We start from the raw sequence: 26671 nt of genomic DNA on the forward strand, positions 1-26671 counted from the left end.
AAAAACCCATAAGACTTCATGCCAGCCTGGAGGAGCATGACTCAGTGGCAGCAAGCCAAGCAGGCAAGCTAAACTGCATTCTCATACCTTGGGTATACTTTTGCAAACAAGAAAAGCAGTGACAATGAAGGAAAAATTTAATATTCTTTTCAAAACTGAAAAACACTGCTCATCAAAAGGTGTTATTGAGAAAATCAATAAGCAAGCCACATAATAGACTTTGAGATAATATTTCTACACAGAGAACTGGAATCCAAATCGAATACAACATTTTTATTGCTCAAAATAAAAAGCAGCTAATAAATACAAAGGGATATATTTGATATGGTTAGCCATTAGCATCATCTGTATTCATCAGAGAATCAAGATCCAAATTATAATGTGAGACCACTACAAAAAGTTAAAGAATGGATCACCACATGTGAGCAGAACACAAAAAACTGAAACTTTGATTCGTATTGGTAGAGATGGAAATTAATAGCCCATTGAAGAAAACAGGTCTGCTTTTATAAAACAAATTAGATGTCTACCCAATGCTCCAGTGACTTCACTTTCAAGTATATAAAACTGCATTTTCAAAAATACCATGCAAGCTGGGCATGGGGGCTCACACCTGTAATACTAGCTAACTCAGGAGGCAGAGTTCCTTGGATCATGGTTCAAAGCCAGCCCTGGAACTAAAGTCCGCGAGATTCTTATCTCCCACTAACCACCAGAAAACCGGAAATGGTGCTGTGGCTCAAGGGGTAGGGCAGTAGTCTTGAGCTGAGGAGCTCAGGGACAAAGCCCAGGCCCAGAGTTCAAGACCCACAACTGATAAAAAATACCATGCAAAAATACGTATTTTCATATATATATATATATATATATATATATATATATATATATATATATGTAGTCAGTTGTGGAGCTTGAACTTTGGGCCTGGGTGCTGTCTAGCTCTTCAGCTCAAGGTTGCCCACTCTATCACTTAAGCCACAGGGTTCCTTCCAATTTTTTGGTGGTTAATTGGAGATAAGAGTCTCTTAGATTTATGCCTGGGCTGGCTTTGAACCAGGATCCTCCCATCTCAGTCTCCTGAGTAGCTAGGATTACAAGCATGAGCCACCAGTGCCTGGCTCCAAAAATATTGTAACAGTTTGAATTATAATATCTAAAAGCTGGAAAAAAAGGAGTGAGAACATGACTCCAGAAAGAACACTTTTCTATCAAGTATGAGGTCCTTAATTCAACTCCCAATAGCCCTTTACCCCTAAAAGAAATAAGCTGAGGGTCTAGAATGCGGTTTGGTGGTAGGTAGAGAGCTTGTCTAGCATGCATGAACTCCTGGGTTTGATTCCTCAGAATCTCATAAAAAGGAAAAGCCAAAAGTGGCACCATGGCTCAAATGGTAGAATGCCAGCCCTGAGTACAGACAGGCTCAAGGATAAACTCTAGGCCCTGAGTTCAAGCCCCGCATTTGGAAAAAACATGGAAAGAAATGAGCTGAGAAGAGCCGAAGCATATATCAGCAGAAAAATTATAAATCCATGATGTACCCATTCAAAAGTCTGACACTGGGTAATTATTAGCTATGTGGACAAGTCTCATAAACCCACAAAGAGAAAGAAACCTTTCCTAAGAGAGAATATATATTAGATTTTTCTTCTTGTATTAAACTGTAAAATAGGCAAAATAATCCATAGTGAAAAGAAAATTTAGTAAGTTGTTATAGAGGAATGTGGGAAAGGCCTGGAATGAAGATAATGTTCTAAATCTCTTTTGATGTTTCTGCTGCCCAAGTATAGAGATCTATTGAAACTCAACAAAGGTATATTTTCTTTTTTTATATTTTTATTGTAATTAATAAAAGAGTTACGTGATATTTGCCAGATAGAAGGTGCATTAATTCACAAATATTGATAACCTTTCACATGTCTTGGTCCCCATTACCCACCCCTCCACCCGTCTTGGTTTTCCCCCCTTCCCTATCCAATTTCAAATAACCAAACACAAATAAATCCAATATATCAGATAAAAAAGTGAGATACTGTAACAATATGAGATAACCAAGGGCCAGCAAAAGAGATGAGAGATAACCTAGTACATTAAGGACAACAATCATTCATTATATGGCTTTTGTTTCTATATCATGGAGGTCTTTTCAATTAGCTTCATACTATATATGGCCTTATGTATCAAGGTTTTGTTCTATTGCAGATCTCTGCTAGTAGAGCCCAAGGTTTCTACTGATTATGATAAATGAGGGAAACCACTGAGCCTAAGTTCCTTTGAGTCTGGCTTACTTCACTTAATATGATTTTTTCTAAGACTTTTTCTAATATGATTTTTTCTAAGCTGTATGGCAGTGCCTCAAAAGGCTAAACATAGAACTCCCCTCTGACCCAGCAATTCCACTACTTGGCATTTACCCAACCATCCAGAAACTAGGGCATACTAAATCCACTAGCACAACAATGTTCATTGCAGCATTATTCACCATAGCAAAATAGGGAACCAACCTAGATGTCCCTCAGTTGATGAGTGGATCAACAAGTTGTGGCATTAGGACACAATGAAATTCTATGCTGCTGTCAGAAAAAATGACATCGCCCCATTTCTTAGGAAACAAAGGTATATTTTCATATTCCATTGTATGTGAATGTTCCCAAAATCCATGAATAGTAAATATCTATTTCTAGTTGTTGTTGTATATCAAGTGTTTTGATGTTTATAGGTCATAATGAAAAATGCTAATAGAGGTTTAATATTCAGATCATTAAACAATCACAAATCAAAAAATAATCCCCTAAAATTCTTTTTTTCACATTTTTCTTTAGTATCACTTAGTTACACAAAGATTGATTTTGATATGTCCATATATAATATGCATATATTGTACTTTTTTATTTTACTTTTGATACTTGTTTGGGGGCTTGAGCTCCTGGCTTTTCATGCTGTCCCTTAGCTTTTACACTCAAAGTTGGAATTCTTCTAATTGAGCCACAGCCTCTCTTCTGACTTTTTGCTAGTTAATTGGACATAGAAGTCTCAGGAACTTTCCTGACAGGGTTGGCTTTGAACTATGGTCTTCAGATCTCAGCTTTCTGAGTAGTTGAAACTACAGATGTGAGCAGCACCCAGCATCCAGCTGTATACAATATACCTTATTTTCACTCATTCTTTTCATTGCTTTACCTTCTCCCTCCTCTGCCATTGTCCAAAGCAATCGCAACGAGCTTCATTGTTGTGTTTTCACACATTTAAATAAATTATTTTGATCATATTCACATTCTTTCATCCTGTTGATCTAAAACCATATAGGAAAGTGAACAAATCATTAGTATATAGTTCACAAAAATTTTTAATACATTTCTACAAAAGATAGCCAATATCATTTTCAACAGGATGTTGCAAATTGATACAACAATTCAATCTAGTGTATTAAGAGTGATACTAATAACAGCAATAATGTTTGGCAATAAAGGAAAAGAAAACTTCTTGTATAAGTTCACTGTCAAGTACAATAGACCAGAAGAACAAATGAGATCTATTTTGTTCTTCCCTTCTCTTTTCTCCTCTTCCTCCTCTTCCTCCTCTTCTTCCTCCTCCTCCTCCTCTTCCTCCTCCTCTTCCTCTTCCCCTTCCCCTTTCTTTGTATTTCCCTCCCCTCTCTGTCTGCCTATTCTGAGTCTTGAACTCAGGATCTCACATAGGCTAAGGTTTCTTAATTAGGGCCAGTGCCCTACTACTTGAGCTATGCCTCCATAGCCTTCATCAAATATATACAGAATTAGCCTTCAGAAAATATGCTAAGGGACAGTGCTGAGTGCTGATTTCAAATCTCAAGGCTGGCACAAAAAGAAAGGAGTTTGAAAGTTGTTAATAATGGAAGCTGCTTACTTCTGTGCTGTAGGACTTTCTCATTAAAAGTTCTATCAATGAATTCTTACCAAAATGAGAATTACCAGCTAATCCTTAAAACATTAAAAGATGAAAACATTAAAACCTGAATTAAATTATACATAATTTATTTTCCATAATGTTTTCTTTCATACTGAAATAGTCATTTTTGGTTTGTTTATTGTAATGAAGAAATAAAGTTATGCTTTGTGATACACACCTCTTATCTCAGCACTGAGGAAGCTGAGGTAGGAGGTTTTAGAATCCACAGCTTGTTCTGGGATACAAACAAAAGGGTAAAGGGAGGATGATGCAGGAAATAAGAGAACAGAAAAGAGAAAAAACAGGACTGAGAGTTTGACTTAGTGGTAGAGTGCTCACCTAGCATGCAAGAAGCCCTGGGTTTGATTCCTCAGTGCCACATACACAGAAAAGCCTGAAGTCGTACTGTGGCTCAAGTGACAGAGTGCTGCCTTGGAAAGCTCAAGGACAGTGCCCAGGTCCCAAGTTCAAGCTCCAAGACTGGCAAAAGGGGTGGAGGGTTACAGCAAACAATATTAAACTAATCTGTTTTCTGGAATAAACAATTATTTGGTTAGACTGGGAAAGGGTTTGAATGTCAAGGGAAAAATTATGCCGGGAAAGTGGTGAATTTTGTGTACCAATTTTTGTTGGGCTGGGCAGTGCCTAAATAGCAAGTAAAACACTGTTTTTGGACATATCCAAAAGAGATTCACATTGAATGAGAAAGCTGACTAAAAATCTGTACACCACAAAGTGCCCATTCATCCAGTTCATTGAGCTCTTGAATAAACAAAATGTCAGAGATATGACAGAACTTTTCTCTCTCTCAACTCCCACTCAATGTAATTGAGACATTTAACTGATAGTGTTGCACCTTAAGACTCAGACTGAATTAGTCCACTAGCTGCCCTATTTCTTAGCTTCAGATAGCACACTGTGAGACAGGTTTGCCTTCATAATGATCCATGGCAATCCATTAGTGCATGTACATGAATTTGTTTCCACAAACATATGTGCACACATGCACGTGTACACATGTGTGTATTGTGTGTGCACATAAGTACGTATGTATGTGTGTATGAATGCACATAGTGTATATACGTGTGTGTATGAATATATGTGCATGTGTGTGTGGATATGGGGATATATAGATTCTAATGACTACATACGTAGTTCCCAGTTTCTGACTTTATAGCCAAGTATTTATGCTCATAGTACCCAAAGTTACATTAAGTAAGAACTTATCTTGGAACTTACCTTGATTTGATCACAGACGTCCTTCTTTAATATTCCTTTAGACATATTGCCATTTGATTTGAAATATGAAGAGCTGAATGTTCCACAACATTTATTTCAGAAAATGACTGAGAATCCAAGGGCATAAGGAACATGTGAATGCAACCAGACACAGAGCTCCAATGACGAGACAGCTGATTCAAATGTGCTCTTTTCAGGGAAATAAGTAAAAGTGATACAGTTTTACTGTGATCCCTAGGTCTTAAGTAAAATATACATAATCATTAGGAAATATAAGTTTACATAATGTTTTTCTACTAGAAATAATAGCTGCATATCTTATTTTGTAACCAGAAAAGTTTTGAGTCACAGATTTCTTTTTATTTCACCATTTTTCCTTTAGAATTATTTTATTAAATCAAATGTACAACAGTTTCTTAATGCTACACACACTATTTTTGCCAGTTATGGGCTTGAACTCAGTGCCTGGGCAGTGTCCCTGAGCTTCTTTTGCTCAAGGCCAGAACTCTGTATTTTGAGCCACTGCACCACCTCTGGCTTTTGCTGTGTGTGTGGTACTGAGAAATAGAACCCAGAGCTTCATGCATTCTAGGCAAGCACTCCACCAGGAGGCCGTGCTCTTGACCCACACACTTAAATTTTTAAAGGAAAGACATTGTCTTATTACAACATGATACTGGTTAGTAGCTTTTCAAAACTTTTGAGAAAAAAATTATTTTAAGTTTCCTATGTCACCTGAAACATAAAATTTTAACATTATCAAAGATGGAATGCTTCTACATGCTAACAAAGCCACTAGAAAGAAACAATTAAAAAGATAAGAAACTATCTCAAAGATATTTGTTCTTGTTTTGCTGTTTTTTTAACACTCCTTCCTCCACAGTATGGGTATTAAATAAGCCAATGCATTCACAAAATGGCACTCTGTACCTGCTCTGGTGTCTTCCACCGTCACTGCATATTTATGCATGACTGAGAAAAGAATTTCCATAACCTGAAGCTGTTCTGTTACTTCTGGGCTCCCATCCTCTCCTATTTATTCAGTGGGGCCCTCAGAAAACAGGAAGAGGCTCAGACTGGGCTCCTCCCACCACAACCACCCCTTCCACCTCCTCCCACATGGCCCTCCATGTCCTTGCTACCACCAAAGTTTCCACTCTTCATTTTATCATAGTTAGAAAATTGCTGAATGTAATTTCTAAAGTCATTGTTGTCATAATCACCTCTGGAACCCCCACCCTGCTGGCCATAACCAGGTGGTGGTGGTGGTGGTCCTTCTCCTCCTCCTCCTCTTCCTCCTCCCAACCCCTCCCCCTCCTCCTCGTTGGCTATATCCAAAATGGCCAACTCCAGGTCCTCCTCATACCCATTATAGCCATCCTCAAATCCCGCATCGACTTCCATACCACTTAGAGTTACTTCCTGGTTCTAGTTCAAAATTTCTGCCACCACCATGAGACTCTCCAAAACCAAAACGTTTCCTCTGAAGGACTCACCCCCGCCCTAAATCCCAGACAGATACGGATGTCAGGCAAAACCCAGATATACACCGATGTGCATGACGCAGACCTAAGTCTGGCCATACAGGTTCCATTGTGGGCCTAAGGGGTAGGGATCTCTGAGGCCTAGCTGTGAGACCAGGAAAGGGTTAAGAGATTGGAATGCCTCCTCCTTAGCAATCAGTGGCTGAGAACCGGAGCCTGAGCACTCAAAAAAGAAAGAAAAGCCTCTTCTTTTTCCAGACTGCCTTTCAGGAATGATATCAAGGGTATCCACTTCTCCGTACACTGAGATGATGTTTTTCAGTGTCCTCCTGTAATTCCACCAACAAACATCTTCTCCACAGTCACGAGAGCCTCTGCTTTTCCAGACTCCTCTCTTGACAGCACTTTGAGGCCGAACCCCTCTCCTGTCCATTGCATGAGGCCTGACAGCCATGGCAACCTCAGCCAGGGACCAGACGGTGAAAAGACCAAACCCTCCTGACCTTTCACTTGCAGCATCCCTTATCTCACGGTCTGGATTGCTCATAAGCTCAAAGCTGAAAACTCCAATAAAGAATAGAGGGGATTGTTCCTTTGCTCTCTTTTTCCACTCCAAAGGCACACTTTCTGAAGTTGTGTCCATCGTGGACTTCAGCTGAATTTCCTGAGAGATCTCCGCAGGCACAAGCCAGATTTGCCCTGGCACTGTAGGTGAGAATGTAGCTGCCCAAGAAACAAGAGAGCTCGGCTCCACACACGACCCACCCAAGCCTGCGCTGCTGCTGCCGCTGCTCTATTTGGTAACCTTTAAAAAGATAAAAATGACTAAATATGTCACTGACTTTGGAATGTTTCTAACATTCGGGGGAACAACTGAATTCACCACACCTGCACTAAAATTTGTAGATTGCTTTCTGGTAATTCTGTTTGCTTGTGATTTGAATAGTCCTGCTATCTAGATCAGGCTGGCTTTGAACTTTTGAATCTCCTGCCTCAGCTTCCCAAGTGCTGGTACTAGAGGCATTCACAACCACACTCTGCCACCTTTCAGGGTTTGTGTACATGTATTATGTAGGTACATTCAAATTTTACATGATTACATATTTATTACATGAGTACATATTACATTTACATATTATGATTAATTTTACATTGCTTTGCTGTCTATTAGTTTATTTAATGTTTCAGTTTTCTACCTGAGCAATTATTTTCACAGCTTCCTTGTGTTTCAGTAAGTGAATTATTTTCTTTAGAGGAAATACTTAGATGATCTGTTCTCTACAGGAAATTGTTTATATATTCATATATTCATATCTTTCTATATGAAAGTTCTCTTCAGTTGAGTATTTATCCTTGTCATCCACCAAAGAATGTCAAGCAGTCAAACTTTCCAGTGTATATCCATTGGATTACATTATTGCATATCTGCTCAGAAGGGGTCCTCTATCTAGCCTGGTTTGATATGTAATTTTTTAGATGTATCTCCCTGTTCTTTGTGTTTTTAATTATTGATGTATTATCTTTTTTTTGCCAGTCCTGGGCTTGAGCTCAGGGCCTGAGCACTGTCCTTGGGTTTTCTCAAGGCCAGAGCTCTACCACTTGAGCCTCAGCACCACTTCCAGCTTTTTTCTATGTATGTGGTACCATTCCTCTCAAAACAAACTCTTCCTTCCATTTTCCTAGTTCCAAAAAATATACAATGAATCATAAGACTGCATTCTCTCCCAGTTCCTCTCTTGACTATGACAAAATATGTAGCCCTATCTCAGTGGGTAATTGTTTAGCACATGCCTGATCTGAGTTTGAATTCACATTGCTTATGATTTTGAAGATATTAGAAAAATCATTTGGGTCTTTAAATTGACAAGTGCTCAACTTTGGAATTTCTCAACATCTATTTTGCTTCTTCAAAGCACTTATAAATGAAGGCTCATCTCCCATAGACATTTTTCAATTTATTTTTTTTAAATCAAACTTCCCTTTCCTAGCAATTCTTACATGAAATTGTTTGCTTTTGGATATTTGGCCACCCTGAAAGTAAAAAGAGAAGCCAGGAAATTCTTGGATAGTAAATATTCATTGTCTCCAAAATCTAAAAACATTGACATAAGATTATTGTAGTAAATATAATATAGAAATTTATCATCACCTAGTCAGAGTGCATAACACATTATTTACATTTTCATTCAATCATTGCCAAATGTTAGGCAATGGCTTCTCTCATTAATCTCCATTAATGAGAGAAAATTGAGTTTTAGATTCATGAATAACTTGCTTAAGATCAAATCATGTGTAAATGTTATGGTTAAGGGTAATATTTAAATCTATTCAACTTAGAGAGGAACAGTGAAAATGAAAGAATTAAATCCTAATATTTCTCCAAGATGGTCACAGAAAAACTTTTATTATATGAAAATGGACTGAAATTCATTCCCCCTAAATATATTTCTGTAAAGTATTATACAATCCCTTTTGCCTCCAAGCATAGATGGTAAACAGGAAAGTCTACCAGAACTGTTCTTCTAACAGAAACTTCCAAATTTTCCCAAAGACGGTCACCTGGGCAGACACACTTGCTAAGTGGGCAAGGTGAAGAGCTGAAGCCTGTGATGTTCTGGATACACCCTTAAGTCCACACTATATGTAATTACATTCAAAAAATAACTTAAGCATGGGAGAACAAGTGATTGTCATGCTGAAAAATAAACTACCATTCAGAAATGGGGCTTAGGAGCTCTTCAGAGGTTTAATTGAATTAGCACTGTTCTGACCTTTGCACAGGATCCTGTTTTATAATCCTTTGTTTCGCCTGAAGCTCAGAACAAATTGATTTCCAATTACCAATTCACAAAACAGCTGAGTCACCCAATGCAGTTCAAGAATTATGCAAATCAACGTGAATAACAAGTGACTTCAGACTTCTATTACAAATATTCACTTCTCAGTAAAATGAGATTATTTCATGAATAATACAGTTCTACCTGTGACACTTTAATTAAGGGTCTAATATAAATATCTGGGAATTTATATATCAGCATATGTAAAATGGTAAATATTAGAGTTAGAATCACCCAAAAGTAAAGGAGGCCTAAAATAACATTGGCTAAAACAAACTGAAATTTTATTTCTAACTCAGAAAGCCTGATGGCTCTTCTCTGCTAGCTGATGCTTTGTCAACCAATATTCCTTCTAGCTCTTTTCTTTCTTGACCATCTCGGTAAAACAGAGTGAGAGCTCCAGGGTGGAATACTTGTACGTCCAGCAGAGAAAAAAGAATTTCAAAACGAAGCAGAAATTAGCCATAGTACATTAAGATCTTCAGAAGCTGCCGTGAGCTTGCAGTCACTTGGCCAGACTTAGCCACAGGATCACTCTTGGCTGCAAAGAAGACAGAAAAATATCCCTGTGTTCTGCAGAGGTCTGCTATAATATGGAATCTTGCAGCTTGAGATCAAAACAAAAATGACTTCAGAAAACCTTCTATTCCTCTTTGCCATTCTATTTAATTAATGGGTAAGATAAAAAATAATGTGCTATAAAATAAACTGATGATACATCACTTACAGGCAACTAACCAAGAAGACAAAACAACAAGATTTAGAAATAACCAATTAAGAAATTAAAATAAACCTTAATATTAAAAGAAGGAAAGAAAAATAATGAAATGGTCATAGGAATAGAAATTTAGAGAGAAAACAAATGATCTTATAGTATTTTATTAGTGAGATTAGCAGGAAGATAAAGCAAATCAAGAAATTAAATCTAATTACAAAAGGACATGTTAATGAGAAAATTATTTGTAACAGTTCTTCATACTAAGAAAAAAATGATTCATAGATGGAGTAGGGTAAGATTAAATTATTTTTAGAAATATTTTTATTTTGCTAGTACCAGGGTTTAAACTAAGAGCCTCCAGCTTTCTTGCTTGACTGATGCTCTGCTACTTGAGCTATGCCTCCAGTGCAGGTTTTTGATGACTATTTTGAAGATAAAGTTTCCCAGCATTTTTTTAAAACCCAGGCTAGCTTCAAATAAAAATCTTCCATATCTCAGTCTTTTCAGAAGCTAGAATTAGTTTTCAGCCATGGGGACCCAGCTAAGATAAAATTCTTCACAGTCAATTTAATATTTAAAAATTTATTTGGAAATCTACTACTTTTAAACTACGAACAAGAATAAGAGATTGTCCAAAGTATATTTAAAATATATAATCATGCATAATAAAATACAAATATGTTTACAATAAAATTCTTTCCAGTTTGGAGCAGTGACTCACTCCTATAATTCCAGCTATCCAGATACTAGAGATTTTGAGGATGGCAGCTTGAACACAGTTTAGGAAAGAAACTAATAATGACAGTATTGCTATAGCAACTACACTGGAAATGTGATCCCATCTAGGCAAGAGGCACAAAATAGGTTGATCAGTATCTAGTGTTAACCCAGGCGAAAACACAGGGCCATCTCTGAAAAACAACTAAAGCAAAAGAGCAGTTGCTTGGCAAATGTGAGCCTGAGAAGTTCAAACCAGTAAAAAGAAGACCATCAGAAGGAAAAAAATATTCTGTCTGTATAGAACTTAGCTTTTTTTTTTTTCTTTTGTTGGTCATGGGGCTTGAACTCCGAATAGTTTTCTGGTGGTTAATTGGAGATAAGAGTCTCATGGACTTTCCTGTATAAGATGGCTTTGAACCACACTCTTCAGATCTTAGCCTTCTAACTCAGATTACAGGCAGGAACCACCAGTGCCAACCACCGATGCCTGGTTATCTAGTACTATGCAATTTCATGTGGGAAGTAATATTTTTTCACTGAAGTTAATAGCTGTAGAATAAATATTTAAATAATGGAAGACAATGACAAAGTGAGTAACTAGAGAAGAGCATACTGGAGCTGCACCTTCCAGGAGAATGTAGGCATCAGTAGTAAAATGGTATCAAATTATAACAAGTCAAGCCATTGTACAACAACCCCTCGTGGCGATATTTAAAGATTTACTCATTTAGAATATACTAAGCCTGGGATTGAGAATGTGGCCTAGTGATAGAATGCTCATCTAGAATGCACGAAGCCCTAGGTTCGATTCCTAAGTACCACATACATAGAAAATCCAGAAATGATGCTGTGGCTCAAGAAGTAGGCACTAGCCATGAGAAGCCTAAAGACAGTGCTCAGGCCCTGAGTTCAAGCCTCAGGACTGGCAAAAAAAAAAAAACAAACCTAAGACTGATCCAGCCTAGACTGTCATTTTTCTGTGCTCACTCTAAGACTGTCCTTAGTTAACTATACCTTTTAAGTCCCCAGTCCTAAGGCAAAATTCAGATCAAGATTTAAAGATAAAAAGTATCAAAGAAGTTATGGAAATCTAAATTCTCCTACTCAGAAATAATCCAAAATATAAAATGCCAGCACTGAGGATGCTAACAGTACATAACCCAGTAGACTGTGTTGGGAATGGTATGTAAATTTCCTAATGCCCCTCCCCAAATCCAAACATTACCAGAGAAGGTAAATAAACAAGCATATTCCTTTACTTTAACTGGATCTTCTATTCAACCATGACTGATCATGCAAAGGTAATGTTTAATCCTACTTCTGGATTCTATATGCCATTAATTGAAAGCAAAGAAATCATCTATTATTGAATAAAGCCTATGTTTTCAAAGGTTTTTCAAATATGAATTTCTACATTAAACATAAAATAATGAAAATAAAGAGATTCTGGATGATAAAGATATTTGAGAAACATTAAGCTTTGAAAATTATGACACATTCTATCTCTGCAGTTAGTAGACTTCTCTATATGTAGATTTATTTTATAGTTGAAAAAGAAACATGCCATTTTTAAAACTGTTAATATTTTAATTTAAATATAAGAATTCAGTTTGTTGTTCATGATGTTTCTTAAAGTAACTGTTAAGAAACTTACCAAAATCCATGCATTTTCTCTCATCTCCAAATGTCCTGAGATGGCCAATAGTATTCAAAATCAGACATTACTGATTTTTTCCAAAAATATTGTCTTTGAACAATTACCTTCAAAAAGTTGTCCAAAACATTAAATTGAATTGGTAATCATCAGGAAGTAATACTATACTGCCTGCTGTTTGATAGGCATATCAAAAGAAGCAGAAAATTTATTTCTCTAAAATTTTTAAAAATCAAACCCTGGCTGGAGCATTTCTGTTATATACAACAGTTTTCATTATGAAACCTTTTATTGTTCTGCAGAGAATAGTAAAAGCAAAGAAGACTAGATTAAAAACAAGAACTATAGACTCCATTTCAGATGAGACACGCCTTGTAAGACAATGCCACAGTGAACTTTGAAGCAGCAGGTGCACCTCTACTGCTGTGCAGCTCATAACTATGTACAGGAAGAAAAATATTAGAAAACACTTTATCCAAGGTACTTAAAAAAGAAATGAAATGAACCTAATTCCAGTGGTTATCTACCTTTTTCACGTACATTCTTATTTGGACATCTGAATGTGTACTGACTAATAAAGTAAGTGATATATTCTTTTTAAATGTTTCACTCTGCCAGATAGGGGTGGCTCATGCCTGTAATCCCAGCTACTCAGGAGGCTAAGATCTGAGGATCAAGGTTCAAAGCCAGCCTGGTCAAAAAAGGACCTGAGACTCTTATCTCAGTTAACCGCTAGCAAATGGGAAGTTGGGCTTGGCTCAAGGGTAGGGTGGTAGCCTCAAGCTGAAGAATTCAGGGACATGGCCCAGGCCAAGTTCAAACCCCATGACACACCAAAAAAAAAAAAAAAAAGAAGAAAGAAAGAAAAAAAAAACGTCACTCATTAGCTAACTATTGGAACTGCTTTCACCCTGTGACTTAATTCAATTAATTCATTTTACTGTTTATGGACATTTGTTTTGTTTATGGTGTTTTGTTATTCATACAATGCTCTGATAATATTCTCCCTCTCTCCTTGTAACATATAATTTATTTAGCATATGCTGTAACAGGAGTCAGTAAATAAAAACTATTAAAAAGAGAGAAATAAAATGAAATTAGCCAGGCACTTGTGATTTTGTGGCTTATTGCTGTCACCCTAGTTACTTGGGAAAATACTAATAGAAGTATTGCTACTTAAGGCTAGCCTGGGCAGAGACCCTATCTCAATCATAAGCAGCAAAAAACCATTCTAGATGCATGACTAAAGTGGTAGAGAGTCAACTGAGCAAAACACAATGTCTGAGTTCAAATAAACAAATGAATAGTTGTTAATACGTATTACTATGGATCAACATATAAAACAGATGTGCAGAATTAGTTTCAGAATGTTAGTACACAGTCAAATAGTTTAGACACTTTGCTAAACAAGATGATTAGTAGGAATTTTCTATTGTATACCTTTATAACTTATTCAATAAATGATTTAACTTCTCTGACAGGAAAAAAGATCAACTGAGAGATGTTAATGGAGACTAGCACTGCAAATGTTGCTCAGCGTAGGCATATAAGGTCTTACCTTTCCAAAAAGGAGATATTCTTCAGCACCAGCTACAGGATGCTTAGTGTACATGGAAGATGCAGAAATAACATCTTTGCAAAACCTTGTGCATTTTAGAATTTAGCTCACTTCCTACTTGGACTTTCCTGTAAAGCATAAATTACATTTGAGCCTGTGTCGTTGTATTCTTAAGAGAACAAAGAGAAAATGCATGCAGGCACTTCAGCCTTATGCCTGGTCCGTGATAAATATACCCGCAATAGCGTTTCAAACTCCTCTTACCAAAGCCTGTCTACCAAATGTGGATTTTCATCATCAGGACTGCCTATGCTCTGCTGGAGAAACTGAGTCACTTCACACTGTGATTTCACAATTCTATCCAGGAAATAAAGCTAGGTGATATGTATTTCTGTGGTAGTTTATGGTCTGAAAACTTCAAATAAACAATGATGCAAACTTTGTTTTGTTCAGAATTCTGCATCTGTTCTGGGCCTAAATGCTTGATTAACTCATGGAAGAAAATTAAAACAAGGATTCCTCAAAGGATTAACAAATCATGTCACATATTTATTAATGTTGCCACATTAATTAAAACTATACTCTTCTTTTATTACAAATAATCTGAATTACTATCATAGGCTTGCTATAATTCCTTTTTAACATAATTTTGGGTTAATTTCATATTTTTAGAAAAGAAACTGTTTATGCAGGCATGAAAAAGATTTATCATTTAGAAATCATATAGTCAACATATACCTTTAATTTATTGATATTAAAATTTTTCTTTTTAATTTACTAACTCTTCCCTATATTAAAAACAATCCCTTGCAGAACTTTGTCTTTACTTTCAACAAATAAATGAAACTGTAGTGAAGTTATCCAGATAATTGGATGTAATCCCCAAATCCCAGCATTTGGTTTTATGTTGTGTGCTGCAGGGAAGGGGTTGGTTGTCAAACTGGGCATGCTGAGCAAATCTGATCCTTTACTTGCTTTTGTAAATAAATCTTATTGAAAACAATCATGGGCATTTATTGACATAGTAACTATGACTAGTACTGACAAAAGTGACAGAATAGAGTAATTATTATACATAATCTGCAATGCCAAAAATTCATGCTAATAAGCCTATCATCGAAGAGGGTTAACTCAGGAGAGTTTTAGGTAGTCATTTCCTGCAAATTCCAAAAATAATTCTGTGCTTTGTCTTATGAGAATTACCTCTAATTCTTTGGAAAATCCCGCCTGGCAAAGTGCCATTATTTAAGACCTAAATGCGATTGTGCAGTTCAAACTAACATCATGGGTTATGGAGGAGTTATTTTGGTCATGGTACCAGTTTGACTTCTGGAGTCGCTGGAGTCCAACATGGAGTGAAAATGCTGGTTCTCAGTGCTTTCACAGGTTACTAACATTGCTTGAAGAGTGTGGGCCATCCACATAGCTTCTGATTGGGGTGGAGGTAGGCTGGAATCCTTAAGCTTCATTCCTTCGGGGTTCAGCTCGTGGCATAGTTATTCTTTGCTGGACTATAATTGCTTGTATGCCCAGTGAACTCATAGTGGTCTTCAGGAAATTACTGGGTCTTTATGAAAAAAATCTTCCAATGCCATTATAAGACATTTTTATCTCTAAAAAGAGCTGAATGCCAGTGGTTTCGGGCCTCTAACTCTACTTACTCAGGAAACTGAGACTTGAAAGATTATACTTCAAAGCCATGAGAAGGGGTATCAAAAAGTAATGTACCCGCTACCTGAGGAGTGTAACTGTAAGCCCTCTATAAATCACCCTGACAATGGAAAAAAAGCCATCCCAAGTGAGAAAGTCACTGAAGCTCTGTCTCCAATTAACCTTCAGAAATGTTGAATTGTTGGTATGTCTTAAATGGTAGAGTGCCAGTCTTGAGTGAAAAAACCCAAGCAAGAGCACCAAGCTCCGAGTTTAAGTCCTAACACTGACAAAACAAATAGGTAAAAATGATCATATACTAGCAGATGTATTTAAATTCAAAGCTTTTATGAGTTCACATTCTTTACCTCCGGTATGGTTTATACAGTTATTTGAATTAGGCAAGAGAAGGAGAACAAGATGATCAGACAAAGGGTGAACCAATGTAACAGTGATACTCACAAGACAATATGTTAGAAATGAACTTTACAACGTAGGAGAGGGTTGGGGGAGAGAATGTGGGAGAAAAACATGGGAAGGGATAACAATGCTCCAGAAGAAATGCATTTGTTCAGACATGTGAAAGGGTATCAATGTATGTGAATTAATGCACCTTCTATCTGGCAAATATCATGTAACCCTTTTATTAAAAACAATAAAAAATATTTAAAAAAAGAAATGCATTTGTTCCACTACATATGTAATTGTAATTCCCCTGTTCCTTGCCCTAACCATAAATATTTTTAAATAAGAGTTCCCATTTTTGCCTTAGCAAATCTTACCAAAAAAAGAAGGGAGCACACCCAAATAAATAAAATCACAGATCAGAATGATAATATCATGTCAAAAATTACCAAGATCCAGAGAATTATGAGGGAATACTTTTCAAATGTTTATGCCAATGAATTTGAGAATATAGAATAAAGGGGTAAATTTCTAGCCAATATTAACATACCCGCATTGAACCAAGAAGACTTAATCAAACTAAACAGACCTATTTTAAGCACTGAAATAGAAATGGCAATAAGAGACCTTCCATCCAAGAAAAGCACAGGGCCAGATGGATTCACAGCTGAATTCTATAAGGTCTTCAAAGCACAGCTCACACCAATACTCCTCAAGCTCTCCAACAAAACTGAAAACGAAGGCTCTTTACCAAACTCATTCTATGAAGCCATTATAACCATCATCCCAAAACCAGACAGAGATTCATCAAAGAAAGAAAACTATTGACCCATTTCTTTGATGAATATTGATGCAAATCTTCTCAACAAAAAACTAGCCAATTGTCTTCAGCAACTCATCAAAAAAATTATACACTATGATCAAACAGGATTCATCACAGGGATGCAAAGCTGGTTCAACATACGTAAAACAATATAATTTAACACATCAACAGGAGTGAGGACAAAAATTACATGATTGTCTCAATAGATGCAGAAAAGGCATTTGACAATATCCAACACACCTTTATATTAAAAGCTCTGGAGAAACTAGGAATCCATAGAACATTCCTCTGTACAATAAAGGCTGTGTATGACAAACCCACAGCTAGCATTATACTTCATGGAGAAAAGCTAAAGCCATTTCTTCTAAAATCAAGAATGAGACAAGGCTGCCCACTCTCTCCACTCCTCTTTAACACAGTATTAGAATTCCTAGCCAGAGCAATAAGGCAAGAAGCATGCATAAAGGGGATCCAAATAGGAAAAGAGGAAGTGAAACTTTCCCTCTTTGCAAATGACATGATTCTGTATGTAAAGAACAATATAGACTCCACTCTCAAGCTGCTTGAGCTGATTCAAAACTTTGCCAAGGTAGCAGGGTATAAAATTAATCCTATAACAAGGCAACAATCAGGAAGGCAGCTACTTTTGCAATAGCCTCAATGAAAATAAAGTACCTAGGAATTAAGTAAGAATGTAAAGGACCTTTTTGATGAAAACTTTAAAACCCTGAAAAAGAAAATTAAAGCAGAACTGAAGAAATAGAAAAACCTCCCATGCTCCTGGATCAGAAGAATTAACATCATTGAAATGGCAATCTTGCCAAGGGCTATCTACAAATTCAGTGCAACACCCATCAATATCCCAATGTCATTGTGTAAAGAAATAGAAGAGGTAATCCAAAATTTCATGTGGAATAATAAAAAATCCTGTACAGCTAAAACAATTCTTAGCAGAAAGAAAAGCACAGGAAGAATTTCAATACCAAACTTTAGACTTTATTACAAAGCTATAGTAACAAAAACAGGTTGGTACTGGCACAAGAACAGGCCTGAAACCAATGGAATAGAACTGAGGCCCAGATATTACAGACCTATGGCCACCTAATCTTTGATAAGGGAGCAAAGAAAATAGAATGGAAGAAAGAAAGCCTCTTCAACAAGTGGTGCTGGCAGAATTAACCACCTGCAGACAACTAAAGTTGGATCCTTCTTTGTCACCCTGCACCAGGATTAACTCCAAATGGATCAAAGACCTGGAAGTAAAAGCAAATACACTGAAAACTTTACAAGAAAGAATAGGACATGCACTAGGTCTCCTTGGCACACGTTGAAACTTTCTTAATAAGAACCAAGAAACACAACAAATCAGAGAAAATCTGGATAAATGGGACTGCATTAAACTGTAGAGCTTCTGTGTGGCAAAGGACATAGCTAGCAAATTAACTAGACAGCCTACAGAGTGGGAGAAGATCTTCATTAACCATACAGTGGACAAAGGCCTCATATCTAAAATATATCAACACCTCAAAATATTGAATCATTCCAAAATTAATCTTCAAAGGAAAAAAACATCCCATTAAAAGATGGTCCAAAGACTTAGAGTCTTCTCTGAAGAAGAAATAAAAATGGCCTATAGACACATGAAGAAATGCTTGACATCTCTGGCCAGTGGTGTTGGCAGAACTGGTTAAGCACCTGCAGAAAACTAAAGTTGGATCCTTCTCTGTCACCCTGCACTAGAATTAACTCCAATGGATCAAAGATCTCGAGGTAAAAGCTGACACACTGAAAACTTTACAAGAAGGAATAGGAGATACACAAGGCCTCCTTGGCACAGGTCAAAACTTTCTTAATAAGGACCAAGAATCACAACAAATCAGAGAAAGGCTGGATAAGTGGGACTTCATTAAACTGCGGAGCTTTTGTATGGCAAAGGACATAGCTAGTAAATTAATTAGGAAGCCTACAGAGTGGGAGAAGATCTTCACCAACCATACAAATGGACAAAGGCCTTATATCTAAAATATATCAACAACTCAAAAAATTGAATCACTCCAAAACTAATCTCCAAAGTAACAACCATCCATTAAAAGATGGGCCAAAGCTTAAAGAGAGTCTTCTCTGAAGAAGAAACAAAAATGGCCTATTGACACATGAAGAAATGCTTGACATCTCTGGTCATAAAAGAAATGCAAATCAAAACAACTCTAAGATTCTACCTCACTCCAGTTAGAATGGCCAGGATCAAGAAAACTAATAACAACAGATGATGGAGGGGATGTGGCCAGGAGGGATCACTACTACACTGTTGGTGGGAGTGCAAACTCATTCAACCACTATGGAAAGCAGTATGGCAGTTCCTCAAAAGACTAACCATAGAGCTCCCCTATGACCCAGCAATTCTACTACTTGGCATTTACCCAATCATCCAGAAACAAGAACATACTAAATCTACTAGCACAACGATGTTCATTGAAGCATGATTTACCATAGCAAAGATATGGAACCAACCCAGATGTCCCTCAGTTGATGAGTGGATCAACAAGATGTGGTATTTACACACATCAGAATTCTATGCTGCTGCCCGAAAGAACAACATCGCCCCATTTGTAAGGGAAATCATATTTTAAAAAAAGTCATATTAAGTGAAATAAGCCAGACTCAAAGGAACATAGGCTCAATGGTTTCCCTCATTTGTCACAATCAGTAGAAACCTTGTGTTCTCCTAGCAGAGATTTACAATAGAACAAAACCTAGATATGTAAGGCCAAGTAGTATGATAATAAATGAAAGGAACTACAGGATATAGAAACCAAAACCATATAATGAGTGCTTGTTGTCCTTAAGGTACTATGTTGTCTCTCATCTCTTTTGCTGTCCCTTGGTTATCTCCTATTGTTGCAGTATTTCACCTTGTTATCTGATATATTGGATGTATGCGTATTTGGTTATTTGAAATTGGATAGAGAAGGGGTGGGGGAAGGGAAATTGAGACAAGACATGAGAAAGGGTATCAATGTTTATGAAGTAATGCACCCTCAATCTGGAGAATATAATGTAACCCTTCCATTAATTACAATAAAAATATATAGAGAAAAATATTCACATTCTTTTTCTAATTTATCAGCCACCATTTAATACTATTTTATCTTGACAATTTCAATGTCTTAAATAATGTCATCAGTATTTCCCCATTAGTTAATATTATGTCAAATGAGTTGTTCTCACAAGTCCTTGGGTATATTTCCAGTATATAATACTTATTTGAAGTAATCACAAGAATTAGTATGGATTCTAAAATGCAGGTGGATATATCTTCAGTGGCCAGTGGCATCTACCAAAATTTGAATTTATCAAAAACCAAACATAAACCTGTACTTTGGCCTTTATTTTCATTTTTCTTTTTTCTCTTTCCTTCATTTTCTTTTTTTCACTTGTCATTTATATCAGGGCTGAGGCCAGACTCAGGGCCTCACCTTATCGCTTGTTTTCGGTTATTTTAGTTCTTTAAGATTTTGTTTTGTCAAGCTAGTGCTTTACCACTTTACCACTTGAGACATACTTCCAGTCTGATGTTTCTGCTGGTTAATTAAAGATAAAAATCTCAGGGCCAGAGTGTGGCCTAGTGGTAGAGCATTTGTCTAACATTCATGAAGCCCTGGGTTTGATTCTTTAGTACCTCATATCCAGAAAAAGCTGGAAGTGGTGCTGCAGCTTTCTCCTTGTGCTAGCCTTTCTGCTTGGTTTAGCTTCAAACTTTGATCCTCAGATCTCAGCCTCCTTGAATAGGTTACAGATGTGAGTTATCAGTCCCTTTGTTTCTTTTGATTTACAAGTTTGAAAGCTAGGAGAGACATGAAATCATTAAGTTTTGTTGAAAAGAGTTTTGTTCCAAATAATCTCTGTTAACAAAATAGGTCAGATAATCATTGTCCCCTCTTTGTCTTAAACAAGAGAATCCTTGAGTCTTATCTGAGTCCTATTTAGAAGGATGTTTGTTTCTTTGCCCTGTGTCTTCTTCTAGAATATAACATGATAGAGTATTTCTTATTCCCAAATGATGCCTAGAACATGAAGCTTAGGTAGAATTCAATAGTGTAAGAACATATTATAACAACAATAATGACAAATCATTTCAGCAGTATGTTTTCCCAAAGAAATGTAACCAAAAAGTCATATTAATAAAGTTTTAGCATCAGGGAATATTTTCAAAACCACTGAATGTTAAAGAAGGTTTACTGTGAAGATAAGGGAGAATGACCTTTTATGTATTACTGAGCAAGAAAAGCTGAGCTGGCCTGAAGAAATCTGTGAATGCAAATGTAACAGAAATAAATCCGAGAGAGGGGATGTTGGATTTAACACCCAAATATCATCCTGTTTGCTCTGATTGGAGCTTAGAATAATTTTCTACCCCTGATTTTATACAAAGTAAAGAATATAACAGGAGAATTTTAGTTTGGAAAATTTGTATAAAAGAATTATATATATTGGGGCTGGGAGTTTGGCCTAGTGGTAGCGTGCTTCCCTAGCATGCACAAAGACCCCGATTCAATTCCTTGGTACCACATACATAGAAGAAGAAAAAAAAAAGCCAAGAATGGTGCTGAGGCTCAAGTGGTAGAAAGTCCAAGGACAGTGCTCAGGCCCTGAGCTTAAGCCCAGGACTGGCAAAAAAAGAAAAAAAAAGAAAGAATTATATATATTAACTATGTTTAAGAAATCTCTGGAAACCAGGCACCAGGGCTCAGGCTTAGGTATTAGCAAGGCCAAGCACAAAATTCTGTAGATTCATATCCCAAATAACCAGGCCAGAGGCACAGCTCAAGAAATAAAGCATAAAGCAAGAGGGACAGTGGAAGGGAAAAGGCAAGGAAGAAGGGAAGGAGTTAGGAAATAGATCTACTTGAAATATGAAGAATTCTCCACCAAGCAATAGTCTAGGAGATAGTATGAGTGTGAAGGAAGTCTTCATTGGCTGTTCTTTATTTTCATTGAGGAACTCAGATAAAAAGAAGTAAATAAATGAGAAAACAATAATAGTTACTTTTTTGTGGTTCATATGGACTAAACTTCATCCCTTCGAAATTCTTTTTTTTTAATTTTTAAAATTTATATTGGAGAGGATCTTTTATATATGTATTATTGTAATTAATAAAAGGGTTACATGATATTTGCCAGATAGAAGGCGCATTAATTCACATACATTGATACCCTTTCACATGTCTTGGTACCCATTACCCTCCCCCAACCCACCACCCACACCCCGTCTTGGTTCAAGTCAAATCCTTCAAGACCCCCAAAACTGTATTTGGAGACAAGGTCTTTTATAGATAATGACTATAAAGTGAGGTCATTAGGTGTTTGTTTTTGTTTTGTGAGGGTTCTAGTGCTTAAATTCCCAGCAGAGGCCCTGTCCCTCTGCTTCTTCTTTTTCTTTTGTTTTATTGTCAGGGTGATGTCAGACAGGTTACAGTTAGATAAGGTAATGAGTATATGTTTTGTTGAAAATTGCTACCCCTACCTTGTTTTCTCCCACCCTATGATCCTTTTTAACTCAAAGCTAGCACTCTTCCACTTGAGCCTCAGCTCTACCTCCAGAGTTTTTGACCATTAATTGGAGATGAAAATCTCAGACTTTTCTGCCTGAGCTAGTTTTGAACCTTCTCCATCATCCGACCTCAGCCCCTCGAATAGCTGGGATTACAGGTATGAACCACTTGCACCTGGCCCCTTTGGTGTTTTGAATCCAATCTGATGCTACAAGGATAAAAGGGATTAGCTGAAGAAAGACCTTGTGAAGAGGCCAGGAGAGGACCATTCTCAAGACAAGAGAATGAGGCCTTAGAAGAATCCAACCCTGCCAGAGCCATATGTCTGCCTTTTGTTATGAGATTTCTCACTGCCCTTAGTGTTTTACAGGAATAAAAAGCATAATATAATCAAATTCTAACTGGTGAAACAAAATGCTGGGGTCATATGGGGTGGAGATTCCTTAGACAATCAGAAGACACCTTCCTGAAGCAATGACATCTTGATCGAAACAAATCAAAACCCAGGTAACCAATCCCTACCAGAGATGAGTAGGGGTCAAAAGCTCTCAAGAACTAAGATGCAGCCAATGTAGCTAAAAGAAGGGAGCACAGAAGAGGGAACTACAGAGAGACCACACTTAAACTGAATCCTTAATTTGAGGGAAGCTATAAAACATGAGGAAAGTGGGCATAGGGATCACGTTCTCCTCCTTTCCCGCTTTAGTATACAGAACAGCAAATCTGTCCCAGAAATGAGAAAACCTGGGGATCTGACGATCATGGTTCAAATCCAGGACAGAAAGATAAATCCAAGAGACTCTTATCTCCAATTAATCAGCAAAAAGCCAGAAGTAAAGCTGTGGTCCAAATGGAAACATCCAAATGGGAAAGTGTCAACCCTAAGTAAAAAACCATAAAACAGAGAGGACAGAGGAGAGGGGAACTTAACTGGGATTTGAGGATTTATACTTGTCCTCAAAATGGGAACCATTAAGATTCTCATGTTGCAAAGCTTACGAGCCTTCAAGGTGCTCCTGGCATATCTGTGTCTTTCACATCTTGATTGCCTTTGAAAGAAATAGAAATCAGAGTGCCATGGAAGCAGCTCAGAATAAAATTTAACTTGGAAAGTATGGAACTGTCACACAAATATTAAATCAGGCAATTTGTGTGAAAGGAACACTTTCAATATCTTGCTTATTACCTAAACTATTGTAAAATATTATGCTTAGAAAAAGAAGCAATAAAAGAAACACATAATATAAAACTGGACCCCATCATTGAATCTCCCACCTAGACTGTAAAAATACAACCCAATTGCATGTCTAGGAACATTTCTACTTTAAAAATATTTCTTCTTAGAAATATTTAGGCATATAAAAGTCCATAAGGTTATTAGAAGACATGTAACTGAAATTGCATATACAACATATCAAAGATAAAAAATAATTTATTGATGGAGAGGATAGTCTTCCTATCTTGTCCTGGAACACATGACAAATGATCTCATTGGGCATGTTCTAAACCATTGCAAGGAAGATAATGCCGTTAGAGTGTATTTTTTTTAGACATATCTATCCATGTGACATTACTTCTGAGGTTTTTGCCTCCCTAAATGAGAGACACAGAGGAGATTAACAGCTTGCCACCGTAAGAGTATAAAGAGAAAAACAAAAACACTCATTTCTCTCTGCAATAAGACATTCAGTTAGAGAGCCGAGCTTTGGTAAGAGAAAAACAATACTATAAAGTCACTTAGCTACTATTCTGGAGTCGAAGTGGCTTTGATAAAGAAAATTTGTCTTTCAGAGTCACTTGCCAAATGGAAAACGGAGCTGGTGAGGTTTTTGTATGAAAAGAAAAAAATACTCAAACTCATGCCTTGATACTCTATCTCACTGTTAATTTCATAGAAAGGAGATGTTAAAAATTCTGAAGAAAATTGGGGATTGTAGAAATTAACTATCTTATAATTTATGCCCGAATAAACCTAAAAGCATCAGGTAAAATAAATAACTAAACTGAAATAAACAAAGATAAAGATCAAGCTTTCTTTGGTTTTTCACACAGCATGGTAGAAGGCCAAAAAGTTGAGACCAAAAGCCTCCACTTGTCTGAAGGACAGAAAGATAGAGGAATTGAGAGTCTAGGCAGGCATCCACCATGGGGTGTGTATGGAACAAAGGCAAGAAAACCAAAGACAAAACCAGAGCAAATTAGGAGATTGTTCGTGCCTTGGGGGAAGGTGGCCAGCTGGGACAGAGCCTTAAATGGCTTTCCCTTACATAGGAAGAGCCCAGTTGTCATCAATAAGCCAAGTATAACCCTATCAGTCACAGCTAGCACAAGATGACATAGACTCCAAATAATGCACATAAATCTGAAAACTTTTCCTTCATCACTGGAAAAGCACTGACTGTACCTTCTGTATTTTGACCAATTTGACAAATCTTTGGTTGTCATTGCCATCTACAAATTACTCAGCAGCACATAAGTTTCATAAAACATCCACCAGTAAATGTTTTTTGTTTTTTTTGTTTGTTTTTGCCAGTCCTGGGCTTGGGCTCAGGGCCTGAGCACTGTCCTTGGACTTTCTCAAGGCTAGCACTCTACCACTTGAGCCTCAGCACCACTTCCGGCTTTTTTCTATGTACGTGATACCGAGGAATCGAACCTGGGTCTTCGTGCATGCTAGGCAAGCAATCTACCACTAGGCCAAACTCCTGGCCCGGCCATCAGTAAATTTTTAAAGTTCTATTTTCTTCTGTTTCTTAAAATAAAGCAGTTGTGTCCCTATTTAAACAAGGGATTTGAAATATTCAGGTTTGTGGAATGGGTATTTTCCTTGACAATGCTAATCTAAGTGCTGAAAATATTTTTTGGGTCTTTGTTGTAGATACTTTTAGGTAATTTACCTCTAAAAGTCCTTCAAATCAATGTAATCTCTATAAAATGACAGCTTGGCAGGTTATATCTAATCTTGCCAGTTTGAAAAACAGGTAATTTTTCAGGGGTTGTTTCCTAATAGCTACAGTGTTAAATACATTTACAATTAGCAGAGCAACCCATCTCTCTTATGTCAGAGTTATTCAAGGTTTGTTGGAATAGTGTGAGAAGGGTATTCCCAAATTTACTATCAAATTCCCCACATGAAGTCTCTTTAGCATATATTAGATTTCTATACAAATTTATATATAAATATTTTTTTTTGGCCAGTCCTGGGCTTTGGCTCAGGGCCTGAGCACTGTCCTTGGACTTTCTCAAGGCTAGAGCTCTACCACTTGAGCCTCAGCACCACTTCCGGCTTTTTTGTATGTATGTGGTACCAAGGAATCCAACCCAGGTCTTTGTGCATGCTAGGCAAGCACTTTAACCACTAGGCCAAACTCCCAGCCCTATATATAAATATTTTGAATAATAAAAAGTGAAAAATAAAATGTTATGCAGACTGTAAAATAAAGGGCTTTAATTTTTTATTTTTTATAATCAGAGTGATGCATAGAGAGGTTAGAGTTACATTCATAAGGTAGTGAGTACATTACTTCTCCAACATTGTTACCCATTCCCGTGTTTTTCACCCACTTTCCCTCCCTTGTCCCCACCCAAGTTGTAGAGTTTATTTCCAACATATTGTCTTGTGAATATCGCTGTTACACTGGTTCATCCTTTGTCCTTTCTCTCGTCATGTTGTTTTCCCCCTTCCCTTCCCTGATTCAAATAAACAAATAAATGGATATACAATATACCAGGTGCAGAAGTCAGATAAAGCATCAAAAGAGGATAAACCTTAAAGGAAAGAAAAAAGAAAAAGACAAAAAAAAAACAGAAAAAAAGATTTAAAAAATAACTTCACATAATATATTAAAAACAACAAACTACTACAAGGCTAAATCCCTTCTTTCCCTAACCACATCTTATATGGCCATATGCATATAGCTTTTGAGCTATGGCTCTCCTGTTAGGAAAATGCTACACACATTCTAATTGTTACAAATGAGGGAAACCATGGAGTCTATGTTCCTTTTGGTCTGGCTTATTCACTTAATATGATTTTTTTCCAAGACTTTCCATTTCCTTACAAATAGGGCAATGCCATTCTTTCTGATGGCAGCATAGAAATCCATT

The 26671-nt window shown here is 36.9% G+C and overlaps 1 protein-coding gene across 7 annotated transcripts in view; it reads right to left on the reverse strand.

The window, feature by feature from the left end:
* Nucleotides 1-2408: 2408 nt before the first annotated feature.
* The window catches only part of LOC150057313 (uncharacterized), a 207122-nt gene continuing 182859 nt past the window's right edge, over nt 2409-26671 (reverse strand). For 6 of the 7 annotated variants that reach the window (XR_016536810.1, XR_016536813.1, XR_016536809.1 and 3 more), the window contains one exon: nt 26112-26332. Coding sequence is in view for 1 of the 7 variants with exons in the window: in XM_090340058.1 (XP_090196184.1) it covers nt 26229-26332 (104 nt within the window). In the remaining 6 variants the exon portion in view is untranslated. Of the gene's footprint in view, nt 3290-5163; nt 5353-26111; nt 26333-26671 lie in introns of those variants that run through there. The other variant, XR_016536812.1, reaches the window with a different exon arrangement.

The sequence above is a fragment of the Megascapheus bottae genome, chromosome 10 (genome assembly GCF_031878675.1).
Source record: "Megascapheus bottae isolate mThoBot1 chromosome 10, mThoBot2.hap1, whole genome shotgun sequence".
Taxonomy (NCBI): domain Eukaryota; kingdom Metazoa; phylum Chordata; class Mammalia; order Rodentia; family Geomyidae; genus Megascapheus; species Megascapheus bottae.